At 37.9% G+C, this 16,548-nt stretch overlaps 1 protein-coding gene across 1 annotated transcript in view; it reads right to left on the minus strand.

Moving 5' to 3' along the window:
• The window catches only part of erc1b (ELKS/RAB6-interacting/CAST family member 1b), a 259,978-nt gene that overhangs the window by 156,634 nt on the left and 86,796 nt on the right, over window positions 1–16,548 (minus strand). The window contains exon 14 of the mRNA XM_052119037.1: window positions 6,983–7,114. Coding sequence (XP_051974997.1) covers window positions 6,983–7,114 — 132 coding nt within the window. The remainder of the gene's footprint in view (window positions 1–6,982; window positions 7,115–16,548) is intronic.

The raw sequence follows: 16,548 nt of genomic DNA on the forward strand, positions 1-16,548 counted from the left end.
TTGTTTACATTTTTTACATTTACAAAGTCCTTTCAGATGGCAAAAGTTATTGTATTTTGATGAAAATTTCTTTTTTTTCCTTTACCATAACATGTACTGTTGAATCAAGCACAATAAATCCAGGGATTTGAATTAAGAACATAAATAGGGTTAAATAGTATTTAATGTTGTCTTTAACAGTTTTCAGAAACTAATCTTCCTCGCCCTGACAACGATTAATATTACTTTTTGTAGCATGGTAACCATTGGCATAACATAGTAATCATCATGCATTCTTCTAAGTCGCTACTATCTGCAAACTGTTTTCAGAAGCGTCTTACACATCTATAGGAATGATATGTTGTATGAATGGGGGAGGGAGGGGTGCGGTGGGGGGGTGGACATAATTCCAGGAGTCCATAAACTGTAAAAAGCAGTATTTCCATAGAGGATAAATGAATGCATAATTCATCCTCATGGACAGACGCAAATGAGCATGACCTCCCTATATAAATGGAAAGAACATAAGAGAGGTCTTCTCTATAAAATAAGTTTCTGATAGTGATCATCTTCAGGGAAGTGAAAAAATTGCTCTCTGACAGTGGTTAAGCTTCCTATTGGAAAAGCTTGGCTTGGATCGAAACAAAAGCCACATTTTCTGAACACCCCCATCTAAATAAGAAAAAAGGGTCACTGAAATCCAGCAATAACTGACAAAATGACTACCGGTAAATTGAACTCATTCCTTGTAAAAGAAACAGAAAAGACTAATTGTGTCATACCTTGAGCCACTTTAAGCCGGTGTGGCCGGAGTCATGCATTAGGTCATGAGAGTGCTTCACATGGCAAGTGAGCGATGGAGAAGAAATAGAAAAAGAGAGGAATTATAGAAAGTGTCTCATCAAAGCAGAGACACAACAGTTTGAAACAAACCACACAAAACAGAAAATTGGAAGCAGAGGAAGAGTCCATGTGAAAGAGTGAATGAGCACACTGCAAAAAACTAGTATTTTTGTCTTGTTTTCCAGTTAGAAATAGCTAAACATCCTTAAAGGGATACTTCACACAAAAATGAAACATCTGTCACCTTTGGCTCACCCTCATGTTGTTCCAAACCCATATGAATTAAGCCAATGCTCACACTACACGACTTACAGTTGTAGACTGGCTGTGTAAACTAAATAGATTTCAAGCAGGTTTGATACTCGTCGCACAATCTGAGACTTCAAGTAGCAGACCAGTTGCTGACTCAAAACATCAAAGGAGATGAGTTTGAGTCTTGTAGTGTGCACTAGGCTTTACTTTCTTGCATGGAACAAGAGATGTTAGGCAGAGTGTTAGCCTATGTCACCATCACACATTTCATGCATCTTTTATGTGATTTTATGATTTAGTGATTGGTGACATTCAGCCTAATCTCATTTAGTACAGGTTTGTAACAACACAGGGGTGAGTAAATGATGGCAGAATTTTCATTTCTTAGATACTTTTTTCTTTAAAACAAGATTAATTTACTTAAAAATTGCCTTAGATACTGTATTAAGACTTCTTTTTCAGAGATTATGTCTTGAATTAATTGTATTTTCTTACCTCGTTAGCATATTGTTTTTTCTTGTTTTTAGCATAAGCATAAAACATTAGTGAGGTTATGCCCAATTTAAGACCAAACAATTTGTGAACGGGGTTAAAAAAAAAAATCCTTAATTTTAAATATATTCCCTGAAATCATATCTTGCTTTAAGGGTGTTTTGATATTCAATGGAAAATAAGACAAAAAGACTGATTTTGATAGTCATTTGCAGTGTGTTGGGGCAGGATACAAGATGGCAACCATGGATCCATGGATCCAATACAACATCACTGAAACCTCTGAGCAAGAACAGGGTTGGGGCATAGATAGACTGGTGGCGGAAAAGAGATCCATTTGGGATTTGGTCTGGGCAAAGGAGGAGGGGTGAAGCTTGTGGTGAAAGAGGAAGGGTGGTTTTGAGACATCCCATCATCCCCGGTCAACATAAGCGGAGAAACTGAGGCATTCTTTGGTCCAGTGCCTCCAGGGAAGGTTATGAAGTATGTCATTTCTCTGCTGAATCATGTCTGGAGACTGGACGCATGTTTTCATGTGGTCTTGGGCAAACGTTTTCACTGGACCCGCATGAGCGGCTGGTCGCATTCATACATCCCGGCCGTAAATCCAGCACTGGGCCTGGGTGACTGGTGTCACTGCACAACAAGCACCCTGTGTAGGAAGAAAATATCCCCTTTTTTCTCTCGGTGACCACATTTGCCCTCAGTAACACGCAACTCATTAGAGAGGCTGCTGAAAAGGGGTTTGGCAGGACGTTAACATGCATCAGCATCAGCTAAAATAAGGAGGGCTCGTCCCCTAAACAAACACATAGATTTCCCATTTACACAGTATGCAAAATATGGAATATATTTATATTACACACTTTCATACCTGCAGAACAAATTTCTTCATCGAATTCAGTATATACTATAAAAGTACGGGAAGACGCAGCCATGGTTTCCTCCTGAAATATCAACTTTTGACAAGATGGAGTGAAATAAAGAAGAAAATATAATAAAAAAAGAGGAAATGGGGAAAAAATGAGAAAGAGTGGTAACATTCCAGATGACGTTCACATGGGCCTCCATAGTCGTCAGGAATCTTTCAACTTTCATCTGGTTTACGGGAGAACTCCAAGGAACACATGTTTAGATTCATATTTCCAATTTTCATTAGCTGCATAGAGGAAACAAACAACTTCTAGCTCTCCCATGCACTCTAATTAAACACGTGTACACGCTCAATGGACGCACACAGAATGCATTGTCCTACACAGCTCACTTTCTCAAGCTCAAAGAGCAAGAGAGGGCTCGTTTTTGGCCAGAGACGCTCTTTCATGTCAGTGTAACAAAGAGCAGCAGTCCCTGTCGCCATACACTTAAGACCAACACACTGACAGCAATTTGTTCATGCACTGTGTCCAGTCTGGCATGTGTGCAGCAAAATGGGAACAATGAGGCGAACGACAATTGGAGGAAATTGAACACAGAGCTCCAGACGAATGCTTGCATTTGATTGGCAGAGGAGCGGGTGTGGTGAAGCAATGCAGGGATGTTAATTAAATTGCAGAGTAGAGAAAGGGAGAAAACAAGAGTGTGTGCGTGTAAGGAAAAAACTTGTACATGTAAGTGAAACTAAACATGTTGGCTTGACATACTGTTATTCTACAGACTTGGTTCAGGGTTTTTCCAAAATCTACATCCAGCTACATCCAGCAAACTCGGCACAGACCTTCAGACTGGAGTTGCCATGTCTTTTCGAATGGATCGGATTTGTAAAATCCCATAGACTTAAGTTGCGTTCATGTCCTGTCAGAATTACTGTAATTATGAGATGACAATTTAGAGATTCTTCTGAGAGCTGTTCACGTCCTTGGACTGAGAATTTATTTGTTTCTAAGTGTGCTTTCAAACTAGCATTTTTTGTGTGCACCCGGGGTTGAATGACATTAGAGTTTGGTTCATTTTGATATTGTAAACGCTGTTTTCCCACTGGCTTGAAAATGTGGTCTGGGATACGGTTCATGTGTACGCTGGTACAGTTAGCTGCTCATGAGAACTCAATTGTACCAAATTGCGGAAGTGAACCGCTTGTGATGACATAAAATTTGCATCTATGGAGGCTTCATTGCACATTCAATGCATCCACACGAGACAAACACAAGTTTTGTTCTATGCATGGCAAATTTTTGTGGCAAATCCAAACAGAAAAGCGTAATACTTCACTTAACATAGTGAAGTTTTCTCGAGTTGTTACCTAGTTACAGTGGTAAACAGCTGTCGCTTGTACTCACATTGATGACAAAGGACCGCGATTCAGACCCAAAAAATATGATGTAAAAATATGTGTTTCAAATTTTTTTAAATGGAAACACCCACAGGCGGCCTAGGTAACTCAGCAAGTAATGACGCTGACAACCACACCTGGAGTCGCAAGTTCGAATCCAGGGCGTGCTGAGTGACCCAGTCAGACTTCCATAGCAACAAATTGGCCCAGTTGCTAGGGTGGGTAGACTCACGCTGGGTTAACCTCCTCGTGGTCGCTATATTGTGGTTCTCACTCTCGGTGGAGCACGTGGTGATTTGTGCGTGGATACCGCGTAGAACAGGTGAAGCCTCCACACGCGCTATGTCTCCATGGTAACACGCTCAAGCCACATGATAAGATGCATGGATTGATGGTCTCAGACGCAGAGGCAAATGAGATTCGCCCTCCGCCATCCGGATTGAGGCGAGTCACTTCGCCACCATGAGGACTTATAGCCCATTGGAAATTGGGCATTCCAAATTGGGGATAACATTTTTTTTAAAAAATGGAAACCCACATCCTCTCTTTTTTATCCATCCATCAATCAATCAATCCATCTATCCATCCATCCTTCTGACAGTTTATCTGACTATCTATGTGACAGTCTGTTTGACTAGCTAGCTATCTGTCTGTCTTACTGTGATGTCTATGTAACCTTAAATCTTTTAAAACATGTTTAAACTTTGAGAAGGCCATCATAAACCAACACTAAAGTTTGGCTTGACAAACTTTACCCATCTAGTTAGATATTGCATGGTTTAATACAGGGCACAAAATTGCACATTTAAAAACATGTCTGCCAATTGCAAGTGAGGCAGGCTGCCATCCATATTTTTTTCTCATAATAACTCATAACTCTCAAAATATGCAACCCGGAAAACCAGACTCTGAGTTCATGCTTATATAACAGGTGCCAGGGCAGGGCGGAACCTCTCAAGTCCAGCTTTAATGTTCAATATCCTGAGTGTGCCCAGGGCTCTGTGTCTCTTAGTGAGACCTGATGTGGCTGGAATGGTGGTAATGAGCATGGAGACTGGACTCCAGAGGGTGGCACTCGTCCTGTACCCATTTTCTCTTACTGAGCCCAGGCGAGGGGGACGGCTAGGCTTAGCAGCAAAACTGGCTGCCACTGAAGCCCCAACTCTAATTAACCTCCAGGGGATTTAAACGGAGGTCCATCCAGCCTGAGCCAGCGTTGAAGAAACGGCAGGCTATGAAATGTTCCTGAGAATGCAATGCGCACAGGGAAGATGCTCAGTCAGCCATGCAGAGTCTTTAAAGAAAAAAAAGGAAGGAAGAGAAAGGCAAAATGCCAGGCTCTACACAACATAAAACAAACCATAAAAAGGAATGTTTATCAAAAAAGTTGAATTATTTTAATAATTATCATGTTTTCTGTATCTGTATAAATTTCAGTAAAAAGGGAGCCACTTTTGACCAAAGTAAAATGGACAGAGAGGGAAAAGGATTGGAAAACATGGATTCAGGTACACGGGAATTTGGCAGTTGTTCTGTGCTCCGTTTCAAAGCAGTTTGCTTGTGCTGTCCAGTTCATTCATAGGAGGTTATAGGAGTTTGATGCTATCTCCAGGGCCAGACACCACAGACAACTGCATTGTGGTGTGATCCCCATTGACGACTTACAAACACAAAGAAAAAGGCACCGGCATATGCTGTCCACACGCGACATTCCTTGTGCATGTGCACATATGTGTGTGGGTTCTATGTGGCTGAACTGAAACAGACCATAGTTAGCAGTCCTTGTGAAGGCAATGCAAAGCTTATTTATTCTCTAAATGAAGACTGACTGGAGACACAAATACATAAGCCATGCATGCCACATGAATGTTCTCCTCCAGCTCAAAACTGGCACAGTGATGAAGCGCTGGCATGGAGCTAGGTGGTTGGCATAGCCTTGCGTGTTGGTGCAATGATGGGCTGTGACAGGACAGCTTTTTCTGGTTCCTGAGTCCTGTAAAGGAGGCTTTCAAAGCAGCAGTGCAATTAGCGGAACAGACCGCCAGGCAAATAGCTGAACAGCCCGTGAGGCAAAAGCCAATACACCCCTAGCTTAGGAGATGTAAGCCTTGCATGGAGGTGCATACGGTTCTGTGTAAATACTGGACATTTTTAACTGGGGAAGCAGACATTTCCACAATGGAAAGTTGGCTTCATTCCAGAGCAGAGTTTGACTAGCACCTTGTTGCATCTCATGTAAATGGATAGTTCATTCAATAATGAACATTCTGTGATCATTTACTCACAGTCATGTTGTTACAAAACCATATGACTTGTTTTCTTCCGAGGAACACACAAGGGGATGTTAGGCAGAAGCCTCAGTCACCAATCCCTTCCATAGAATAGAGAAAGATGCAAGTGAATGTTGACTGAGTCTGTCATTTGGTAACATTCTGCCTAACATCTCACTTTATGCTCCACGGTACAACATAAAGTCATTCAATTTAGGAAAAACAAGAGAGAGAGTAAAACAAATACAGAATTAAAATTTCTGGGTGAACTCTCCAATTAAGTGCAATCCAATTAGATATAATACTGCACATATTTTGCTTTGGACTGCTGTAACACATCAAGAGTCCTTATTGCAATAGTATGTGGCAGCACTTTGAGAAACATTGTTAGGTAACATTACAAGGGATGGCAACACTTGGAAAGTAATCTGAATGACGACAACACTTTTTGAAGGCTCAACTCTGCCAAAGCTGGGCGCACCATGCCTAATCTTGTCGGCAGCTGGCTGGAGGACTGAAAAATAACTTGGTCCAAAATGTTGCCAACCATATCGTCATTTAGAATAAGATGATATGGCAAAAAAAATCATAAACACAAAATCATTTGACATTTAATACATGTCTTTTAGCTGGTTTAAAGCTATAACGGATCAATGTTTTTCTTCTTTATTTATTTAAAGAATATTCTAAACATTTTATAAAAACAAATCACTACATAACACTACTTCCCATTGATCTCTGTATGAACAGGGTAAGTTACGGAAACTGATCTGAATACAAAAATATGTTGAGTGAACAATGTGTAAACTGAACCAAGGGTAATTTTGCTTCTTTTATTCATCCACTGAAATCTTTTGGCCTGTGTGGTGTTTCTCACCTGTTTCTCAGCGTGAGCTCGAGCAGATTCCTCTTGTGCCAGGACCATCTCTCTCTCAGTCGTGATCTGCACACTCTCACGCAAGGCCTCCTCCAGCTCCTCAATTCGCTCATCTTTCTGCCGCAGAGAATCCTGCGAAAAATTAAAAACTTTTTTTTAGCTAAGATGACTAAGAAGGTTTTCATTGATAGAATATCTGTACAATGTCAGTAGCAGTTAATTTGTTCATAATTGGAGTTCAGTTAGACTAATGAATTATATTACTTATCAGGAGATTTATTTTTCCACACTTTCATAATTAAATGCAAAAGTTAATTGATTAATCATTTTCATGGCACATAGCTTTTATAAAATGCGGTAACAGCAAAATGATCGATACCATAATTTTCCATGACTTATTGCTTTAAAAGAAAGCCAATTAGTGATAGAATGATTTTTGGTCATTTTGAGGCTGCTGGCATTGGTCAATTTCAATGCAGAATATAAGAAAAGCCTTGTGAATTGATAATGCACAATTCTATGTTCAAATATGTTTTAGTGAATTTTGAGTAAATACTGTGTGAAATAACTGCTCATTTAATTTCAGCAATTTTGCATACGTCTAACTTACAGCCAATAGACTGAATTATACATATCGGTCACACTGTTCTCTATATCAGCTATTATTAAACCACTAACCACTATTCAAAATACAAGTGTAGAGCAGCTAGCTCTGGTAAGGCAGGTTGCTGATGGTTTATGACATGTGAGGTAAAAAAGCATTATAAACTCGTTGACTGCAGTGGCTGAAGGCAAACCAAGCTGTCCATCTCAGACATATGACTCATGCATCTACAGTCTGCTCCTATGATGACTCAGTCAAGATCCATGACTCGCCCATCAAGAGTGAAATCACATTAGTTTAAGCGTCTGCTCTGTACTCAGCCAACTGTATATGGCAGAGTCAGGGCCAAGACCTCGTTATCATGAACGCCTGCTCGACCAACGACCAGAAAAGATGGAGGACATGCCAACAGGAAAGACGGGAAACTAAAGAGAAAGGAAAATCAATAAAAAGGGACACAAAGGAGAGACCTGGGAATCAACAGCTGTTGGTTGACAAGATTGCAAAAGAAAACCTCACAGGTGAATTCATAATTCGGAAGACAACGTATGTGTTTGAAAGACGCTTTTATTCAAAGCAACTTACAGTGCATTCCCTGAGATTCGAACCCATGACCTTGGCATTGTAACAAAATGCTTTACTAGTTAAATTTAAGTGAAGACAACTACAGTGAAGATAAACTAAAGTGAAAATAAGCTACAGTGATCCACCCCACATCACTCAGAATATTTTTTACAAGCAAGCATCATCATCATAAATGTGAAACACAGAGAAGTAAAGTGTTGCAAAACAAAAGAAAAACATTCAATTTAAATAAAGTTAAATAATGATCAAATTAAATGTTAAATAATATTAAATAATAATAAAAGCAATTATTAAAATGAATAGTTAATTATTAAATATATAAAAATAAACCAATGATATTTAATTATTTTCATATACTCTATATGCACCAATATAATAATACTTATTAATTAACAGCAATATTTACCTACATGCATTTTTAGAAAATATAGTTATACAATTAAATAATTGAAGTAATTGAACATTAAATAAAATGACATTTAATTCAATTACAAAAATATTTTTAATAAAGTAAAACAAGTATATTTCATTATTTATATATATATATATATATATATATATATATATATATATATATATATATATATATATATATATATATATATATATGTATACATATAAATCACAATATAATGAAGTTATAAAATTAAATAATTAAATAATGGAATATTAAATATTAAAGGGATATTTCACCCCCATAATTTGCTCAACATTTACGTAAAGATAAGGATTTAACCACTGGAGTTGTATGGATTACTTTTATGCTGCCTTTATATGCTTTTTCAAAGTTCTGGCCACCATTCACTTGCATTGTATCGACCTACAGAACAGAGATGTTTTTTTTTTCTCATGTTTGTTCTGCAGAAGAATGAAAGTCATACACATCTAGGATGGCATGTGGGTGAGTAAATGATGAGAGAATTTTTATTTTTGGGTGAACCAACCTTTTAAATATCAAATATTAAATAGAAAATTACATATTAAATGTTAAATAAATTTAATAAAGATTAAGTAAAACAAAACTTTCTCTTTCATACAACATCCACATGCGAACATAAACTAAAAAGGAGTGTGGGAGAGAGGAGTAGTATGAGAGGCCCTAATGTTCAAAATAACCTGGCACTGGGGTAGGGAATTGGCAAACTAGACAGAAATAAATACATACAGACAGAAAGGGACACAGCATATGACAAAAAGTGTGTCAGAGAGAATGTGTGCTTGAAAAAAGCAATGTTGAAAGACTTAAATAAATCAGCATTTTGTTGGATGTGTGTCGATAGGCCAGAGTAGTACTGGATATGGGAAAAGTCTTGAGTTCATTACAATCATCCATTTCAGGGAACAATCACATTTCATTTTTCCCCCACATTTCAAAATCCACTACAAAAGTCTTGACTCGTTTGGCAGCCCAAAGGCACTTAGTGCAGACCTCTACAAACATGCACACTGACGTACACAACCAAGCAAACAGACACACTTACACACAAACTGCCATTCATACAAATGAAGCTCTACAGCGCTAATGGCCTCCATGCCGAGAAACTGCCTTCCCTAAAGGCATCAACGTGCAACAGAGGCCTGATGCATACAAATCCAGACACTGATGATCACAGCAATCATTTTCATCTGGAATCCCACACCACAAATTCCTGTTGAAAGAGGCAATGTCAAGGTACTGAGATAACAAGATGCATCTGTTGAATCCTTGGCAGGATTTTTCTGTAACCAAGGTCAGCAATTACTGGAAGGGTCACAAGGAGAGTGGCGAGGGTGCAGATCACGGTGTGTTGTATAAAGGCTGGTATAAAGGATATTTGAAAACTCTTCTATCATATTTGAACCATATTGAGTTAGAGCTTTCCTCTTCTCAGGCAGACCGCAATCACTTTGGTTTGATTTAAAGCGACAGTAATCCTTTTTGCTTGATCAATATCTCATTAAGGTAATGCTTCTGTGCCAAAACCACACAGACGATAAAAGGAAACACCTAAGGGAACCCTCAAATCAAAGCCACATGCTGTACCATTGGGACCCGTTGGGCTCGGGTGGGGCTCGACGGGGAATCTGCCCAGCACTCCACAGCTAGCACAACCAATTAGGAGATGAGCAGGAACGGCCCTTAGAAGAAAAGCTATTCTCACACAGTTGGGGCCAAAATGACTTGCAGCTGTCTAACATGCTCACTCTTATATATGCAACGTAGGGTGTCCTAATTCAATACAAAATCATTTTGTTCCCAACTGTGGCTGCCTTTTGGAAAGCACTGGACTGAAAAAATGTGTACACACTGTCATCTCTGGCAAAGCTGCTCAGTAACAAAAAACAAACCTGATTCTGGTTTAAGCTAGTCTGCTCCAATTGACTGCAGTGTAGTGGGTAGGCCTGGGCAATATATAAAAATTAAAAAAAACATAATTTTGACGATATTCTGTGTATATCTCAATATTTATGTATTTTCTCTGAAATTGGTTAAAAGAGGGTGGGGTTTTTTTTTTCAATGAGAGGAACAATCATTTCAACCAAAAAGGCATTGTTACAAAGTAGATTCAAAATGAGTAATGAAACTAGTGATGAACTACAGTTTTCCACTAAATTAACACAAAAGAATTATATTTAATTATTTAAATTTATATGCACAAATATAACAAGACTTCCAGTAGTACTAAACAGCGATATTTACATATACATATTTCCACAAAAAATATGTGAGTGATGACGCAAACAAATCATTAAATCTGACTTTTGAATCGATTCATTTCAAACTGATTACCATAAATTACAGAATCAAACATCCACCTCTACCATCCTTTTTGCTATTGAACTTTAGAGAAGCTATTTTCTGTCTTAATGCTCTCATATTGGTCTTGCCAGTAGTGAGAAGAGGAGGGAATGGGAAACTTAATACAAAAGTACATTAAAATCAATATGGAGGGCCATAATTCTGAAAAAGTAAAGGGTTCGGTAACATATATTACTTAAAGATATCATACAGCAAAGTAATTTTTCCCCCGAGAACAGTATTCTGTACCATTCTGGGTGGGTAGGTGGGTGGGAGGGAGGGAGGGAGGGAGAGAGGGAGACAGAGAGAATCACAAATTTTTATGAAAGAACCGGAAAGGAGCAGCAGGTGTCCATCCTTCCTGGCTAGGGAAAGCGTCAGGATGGCCAAAAGCATGGTAACATCAAACAACATGACCCAACAAACAGGCCTATTAAAAAGACCCTGGAAGTCTATAAAAGACATGAGAAAATGCGCATGTGATCTCCCACCCCACCCAATTGCGACCTCCTGACCATGGATCTGGTATGAGTTGAAACATTCCTCTAAAGTAGGCTGAGGTTGCTGCACAGGCAAACAAATGTGGAATGCTCTCCCAGCCTAAACCGCATTTGGTTTTGACTCCTTACAAAGAGACACAACAAACCGGTTGTTTGATTATAGAGGGGGCTCCACGAGTTCTTCATTAAACCCTTCACAAATAATATATTATATTCAAATTTTAAAGACATTTTTTCAGGTAGGGGGAAAAATCTGCAAGACATCTGATTTTTAAATCAATGCTGTATCCTACACCCACAAGAGGGTGCAACAAATCAATATGAACCTATCAGCATCTTGTCATAGCATTCAGGCATCGAGACAGTCGCGTTCTGTTTTATTCGTTACACTGCGCCTGTTTTAGCCTAAGAATGTAAGTCAACATCAGTGCTTGGCACATATCCATAATTTTGAATGCTTATTCTAACATCAACTGTGCATTTTTATTTGAAAGGACAAATATTCCCATTTCTAATTTTAAATTGACATACTTAGTTTCCATTAGCCGAAATGTAAATATCAAGTAAATAATTGGAAAGACTGAAACTTCAGACTCCAAAACTAACTCAAATAAAAATTACCACAAATGAATCTTGAACCAACTTATTGTTTAATAAATTAATAATATAAAATTATTTAATTAATAAACAATGATTTAATTTAATAATTGAAATTTAATTCAAGATTAGAACAACTAAAACTAAACTACAGTTAGAAAAAAAATGAAAAATAACCAAACAAAACCATCATTGAGTGAAAACTAACGAAACTAAACTAAACCAAAAGGGCAAATTAGAAATCGACTAGGATAAACACTAGATTAAAATGTCAAAACAATAATAATTACGGTTTTGTTATTTGTTTTGAACTAGAAGTCTGCATGGTACTTTGTTTTTATTAGATGAAGATTAGGGGGTGCAAATAAAAAATTATGGAAAGCAGTTAATAGGGGGCTATCAATATCAAGATGGCCAGAGGAAAACAGACTGTGACAAGCAGAAAGAAATCGAAGCTTCCATGATGAGATTAAAAGAGGGATTTGAAAAGGTCCCAAGACAGTTGGCTATCAAGCCTCTGGGCCACGTGTTTACTGCAGATCTGAGCACTTCTATAACCTCCTCATTTGAAGCGAGCCCTTTCCAGCATCCTTGAAGTCTGTCTTTTGCTCTTTCTTTTTAAACCGCCCTTGCTCTTCCATCTTCCTCACACAAGATTTGTTTATGTCCTGCATCAAACTGATAAAAAGCTTCTATGATTAGATTATGTTAGGGTTCCCATTAGGGTACTTCCATTAGGGCATGAGTGCAAAATAGATGCAAAAGAAAGCCTGTTCATGCTGTATTTCACAGTCATAATTTCTGGACAAACATTGGCCAGGTGTGCAAAATCTTCTCCATTCTCTAAACCTTCCATCTTCTGCCTCTGGTGGTGGGAGGCTGGCCTTTAATTTACCATCCTTTGATCACTGATCTACCGTGTATAAAACGATAGTGGCCAGAGAGTGCAATAAAACAGGTTCCCCGAAGCATAAAGTCATTATCATCCTAGTATCTCTGCAGGGAAATTCTTCCCTCAGCAGGGAAGCCACTAGTTTCAAAGACACTAGAATTAGAGCAAACACATCCTAAACTGCCCGAGGTTAAACTTTTAGCATAAGGAGAAAGACTTGAGATGAAGCACAACACAAACGGGTGTAAAGAATGAGGCTCTGTGCTGATTGAAGGGGTGGAGGCCTGCATATGGAGCTGATGGGAATCAGATGGAGAAGCTCTTTGAGCAGGCAAAGTCCTTTTGAATCAAGTCAGTCCATTTGGTGGCCATCTTGGAAATACCCCCTGGGCAGCTATTTTGAAATCATACAAGTACAGCTTTTATCTACTTGAATAGGAAAAGTCACCAAAAATGACTGAAAATGTACAAGTTTTGCTGCTTTAGCTCAAATCAGTCTAACAAATGTTGGTTTTGGGATGGTTAATTAATAAATGTATATGTACAGATAAAAGAAGACCATGCAATACCTTTCCTAAAAAAGCAGACTTTTTCTTACAGCAGCCATGTTGAGCACTGAGATTTCATCTATTAATTTGTCAACGAGTGTCATGTCCTTATACTGTCTCTAGTGCAGGCCAGGACAATTTGAATTTGCTGACAAAACAGTTTAGTTTTTTTTTGTTTTTTGGAAAGTCTGCAAAAGTAAACTTTTTTATCTCCATTAGAGACCTTTTGTTTCATATCAGGACATTTCTTCAACTTTGGACAATTTCATGTCCCAGGCGTTGGTTTTTATTAACAGAATTCAACTTTTTTCCTTTACATTAAAACTGACTTTTTAACCATGTCTTTGCATTGTAATTTATTTTTGTTACTTTTGAAATGCATTTGAGTTATAGATGTTATTTTTATTTGTTTTAGCCTCAGCCAAGACCCAGACTTTCAATATTATACTATGCAAATCCATTCAAAAAATACTACTTGTTGCATGTTTAAAACTATAATAATCTAAACAACTAGTGAAATTAAAATAAATATTTTCAATATTTATTGTGTGAAAATGTCACGATAAATATTATAAATTAAAAAAAAAACTATTAAATTACTACTATTCAACAGTTGTGGCATAAATTCCACCATAATTCCTTATTACAAAAAGGGAAAAAATATTATTCATTTGTGTTTATTTATGATGCATAACGTTAGCTATGAAATAAGCAAGACTAAAAAGTCAGCCATTTTATTTGTGTATATCACATTGCATTCATATTTATTCATTTGGCAGATGCTTTTATCCAAAGCGACTTAAAAAAGAGGAATAATACATCTTAAGCATTTCATGTTAAAAATGTAATTTCCACAATGGAATTCTATTATCCCATTTACTCCACTTTCCGACTCACTCCCTATAAATCTCTCTTAATTATTTCTAAATTAGGGATGTCGATTTAACGTGTTAATTCAGTGTGATTAATTTTACAAAAAATAACGCATTCAAAAAATTTACGCAATTAATCGCATGCCCACGGACCATAAAAAGGAAGATTCCTTAGAAATCCAAGCTTGTAGTACCACCTGTTTACTCCAGAGGGCAGTAAGTGAACTTTCAGCTGTATGAGCAATGTGCAGTTTATACAGTGAAGAAAACACTTCAGTAGGCAGAACAACACAAACATGCGTTACAAGTTCTTGCGTTCAAAACACTGAGCGCAAATGCGATCTAAGGGATCTCAAGATGTGTATTAAACTATATTTAACTTGACACAGTGACCTAAACATTTTACGTATATGATGCAACACACCCAATACGTCTGACGTATGTGGAAATTGACGGCCCTTAAACAAGCCCTCATAATAAATCTCCAACTGATTGACAAATTCACTTGTGAAATGGATTGCTGTGAACTGTATGCCAATGATTGACTTCTGTTAAATAATATGGTAGTAAACAATACATTGTATTCTAAAGCAGCTTTTTGTATTGTCTTATCAATGATTAACTCTTCTGCTATAGGAATGTAAAGATAACTATGTATAATTATATATTGATATAAATATGTATAATTATTATATATTGAGTTATTGTTATATGAGGGGGCTCTCTCAGCAAATATTTGTATATGCGATTAATTAATCGGGACACCATGTAATTAATTCGATAAAAAATTTTCATCGATTGACAGCCCTATTCTAAATAAATTCTCAAAATCTGGATGCTAACATGCTAATATTCCCTCATACATTGAAAATTAAACTGTTGCAACCCAGTGTGTCCCTACAGTCAGCTTTACTTGGACAAAACAGGGTCCTCTTGAAGCACTCAGCTCAAGAAAGATGCTGTTCTCTAGTCTGTGTCTAGCAGAGTTCCTCTCTGCTTTGGAGTGTCAGTCACACGGCTGGGCGTCTGTTACCTCCCTCCTGACTTGCGCTCGCGAAGTGTTGAGTGGCAGGATCAAGGCTTTCATGTGTGAAGTGCACCGCGCCGCCCGCTTTTCTTCCTGCTCTATTTCCATTTCTCCATCGCCAGCTCTCTCCCCACCTCACTTTACCTCTCTCTCTTTCAGCTTCCCTCCGAGTGTTGAGAATGGCTCTCACCACTACATTAGTGATGACGACCTTGTCGGGCTGATTTTTACCACAGTTTTGTTTCAACTCTGTTCATTATAGCATTACCGTTATAGCTTGATCTCTTGTCAGTCTTCACAGAGCTTGGAAGACAGACTGGAACATTCCAGAACATTCCACGGAGACCACAAAAACTCAAAGTCTTAGTCCTGAAACACAAATTTTCCTGAGACAGTAACGTAACATCCAATCCCAAGATGGTTTCTTTACATGCACTCTTGTTAGGAGCAATTAGCTGCATCCGGTTTTGCATACTGCCAGAGTATGTACTACATTTGATGAAGAATGTACTTCACGGTAGTTAATCAAGTATGTTCATTCACGACAATGCACTTTGAGGTGTTTAGCTCCCGCCTGTATGAATTTATATGGTTATAATGCCACTTTTTGTTTAGAGCTGCTAATGCACAATTGCTGCAGCAACCACGGTGGTAAAAAGGCCATACTGGACGAGCACCATCTGTAGGTATGCAGGAGAGTAGTATGAATACATTCCAGGACATACTTCATACAGGATCATGGGTATTGTCCTGCGACTCTAATCTATATGATGTAGAAACAACAACCGTGAAAATAAATTACTCTGGTTTTGTTAAACAAGTACAATTTAAGCTTACGGAACAACTTTTTTGTATATACTGCAGTTGAAAAGAGCCACCTGGCTCACAGTTCTCCGACATTTATTTCTTAATTTATTTACAATAAATTCAGTGTTTTGAATGTGATTTATCAGCTTTTGCATGGCATTATGGGATAGTAAGGTGTCCATTGGATGCATACTTTAGAATCTTGCCAGAGGTCTTCCAGGTATTTCTCACTTAATGTTTTATAAATGCTGAGGAATCAGACATCATACTCATTTGACATACTGCTTTTGGCATACTATATAGTAGGGAAGTATACATATTTGGACACAGGGATTCAGTGGAGAATTCAAGGAAA

Source organism: Xyrauchen texanus, chromosome 45 (assembly GCF_025860055.1).
Source record: "Xyrauchen texanus isolate HMW12.3.18 chromosome 45, RBS_HiC_50CHRs, whole genome shotgun sequence".
NCBI lineage: Eukaryota > Metazoa > Chordata > Actinopteri > Cypriniformes > Catostomidae > Xyrauchen > Xyrauchen texanus.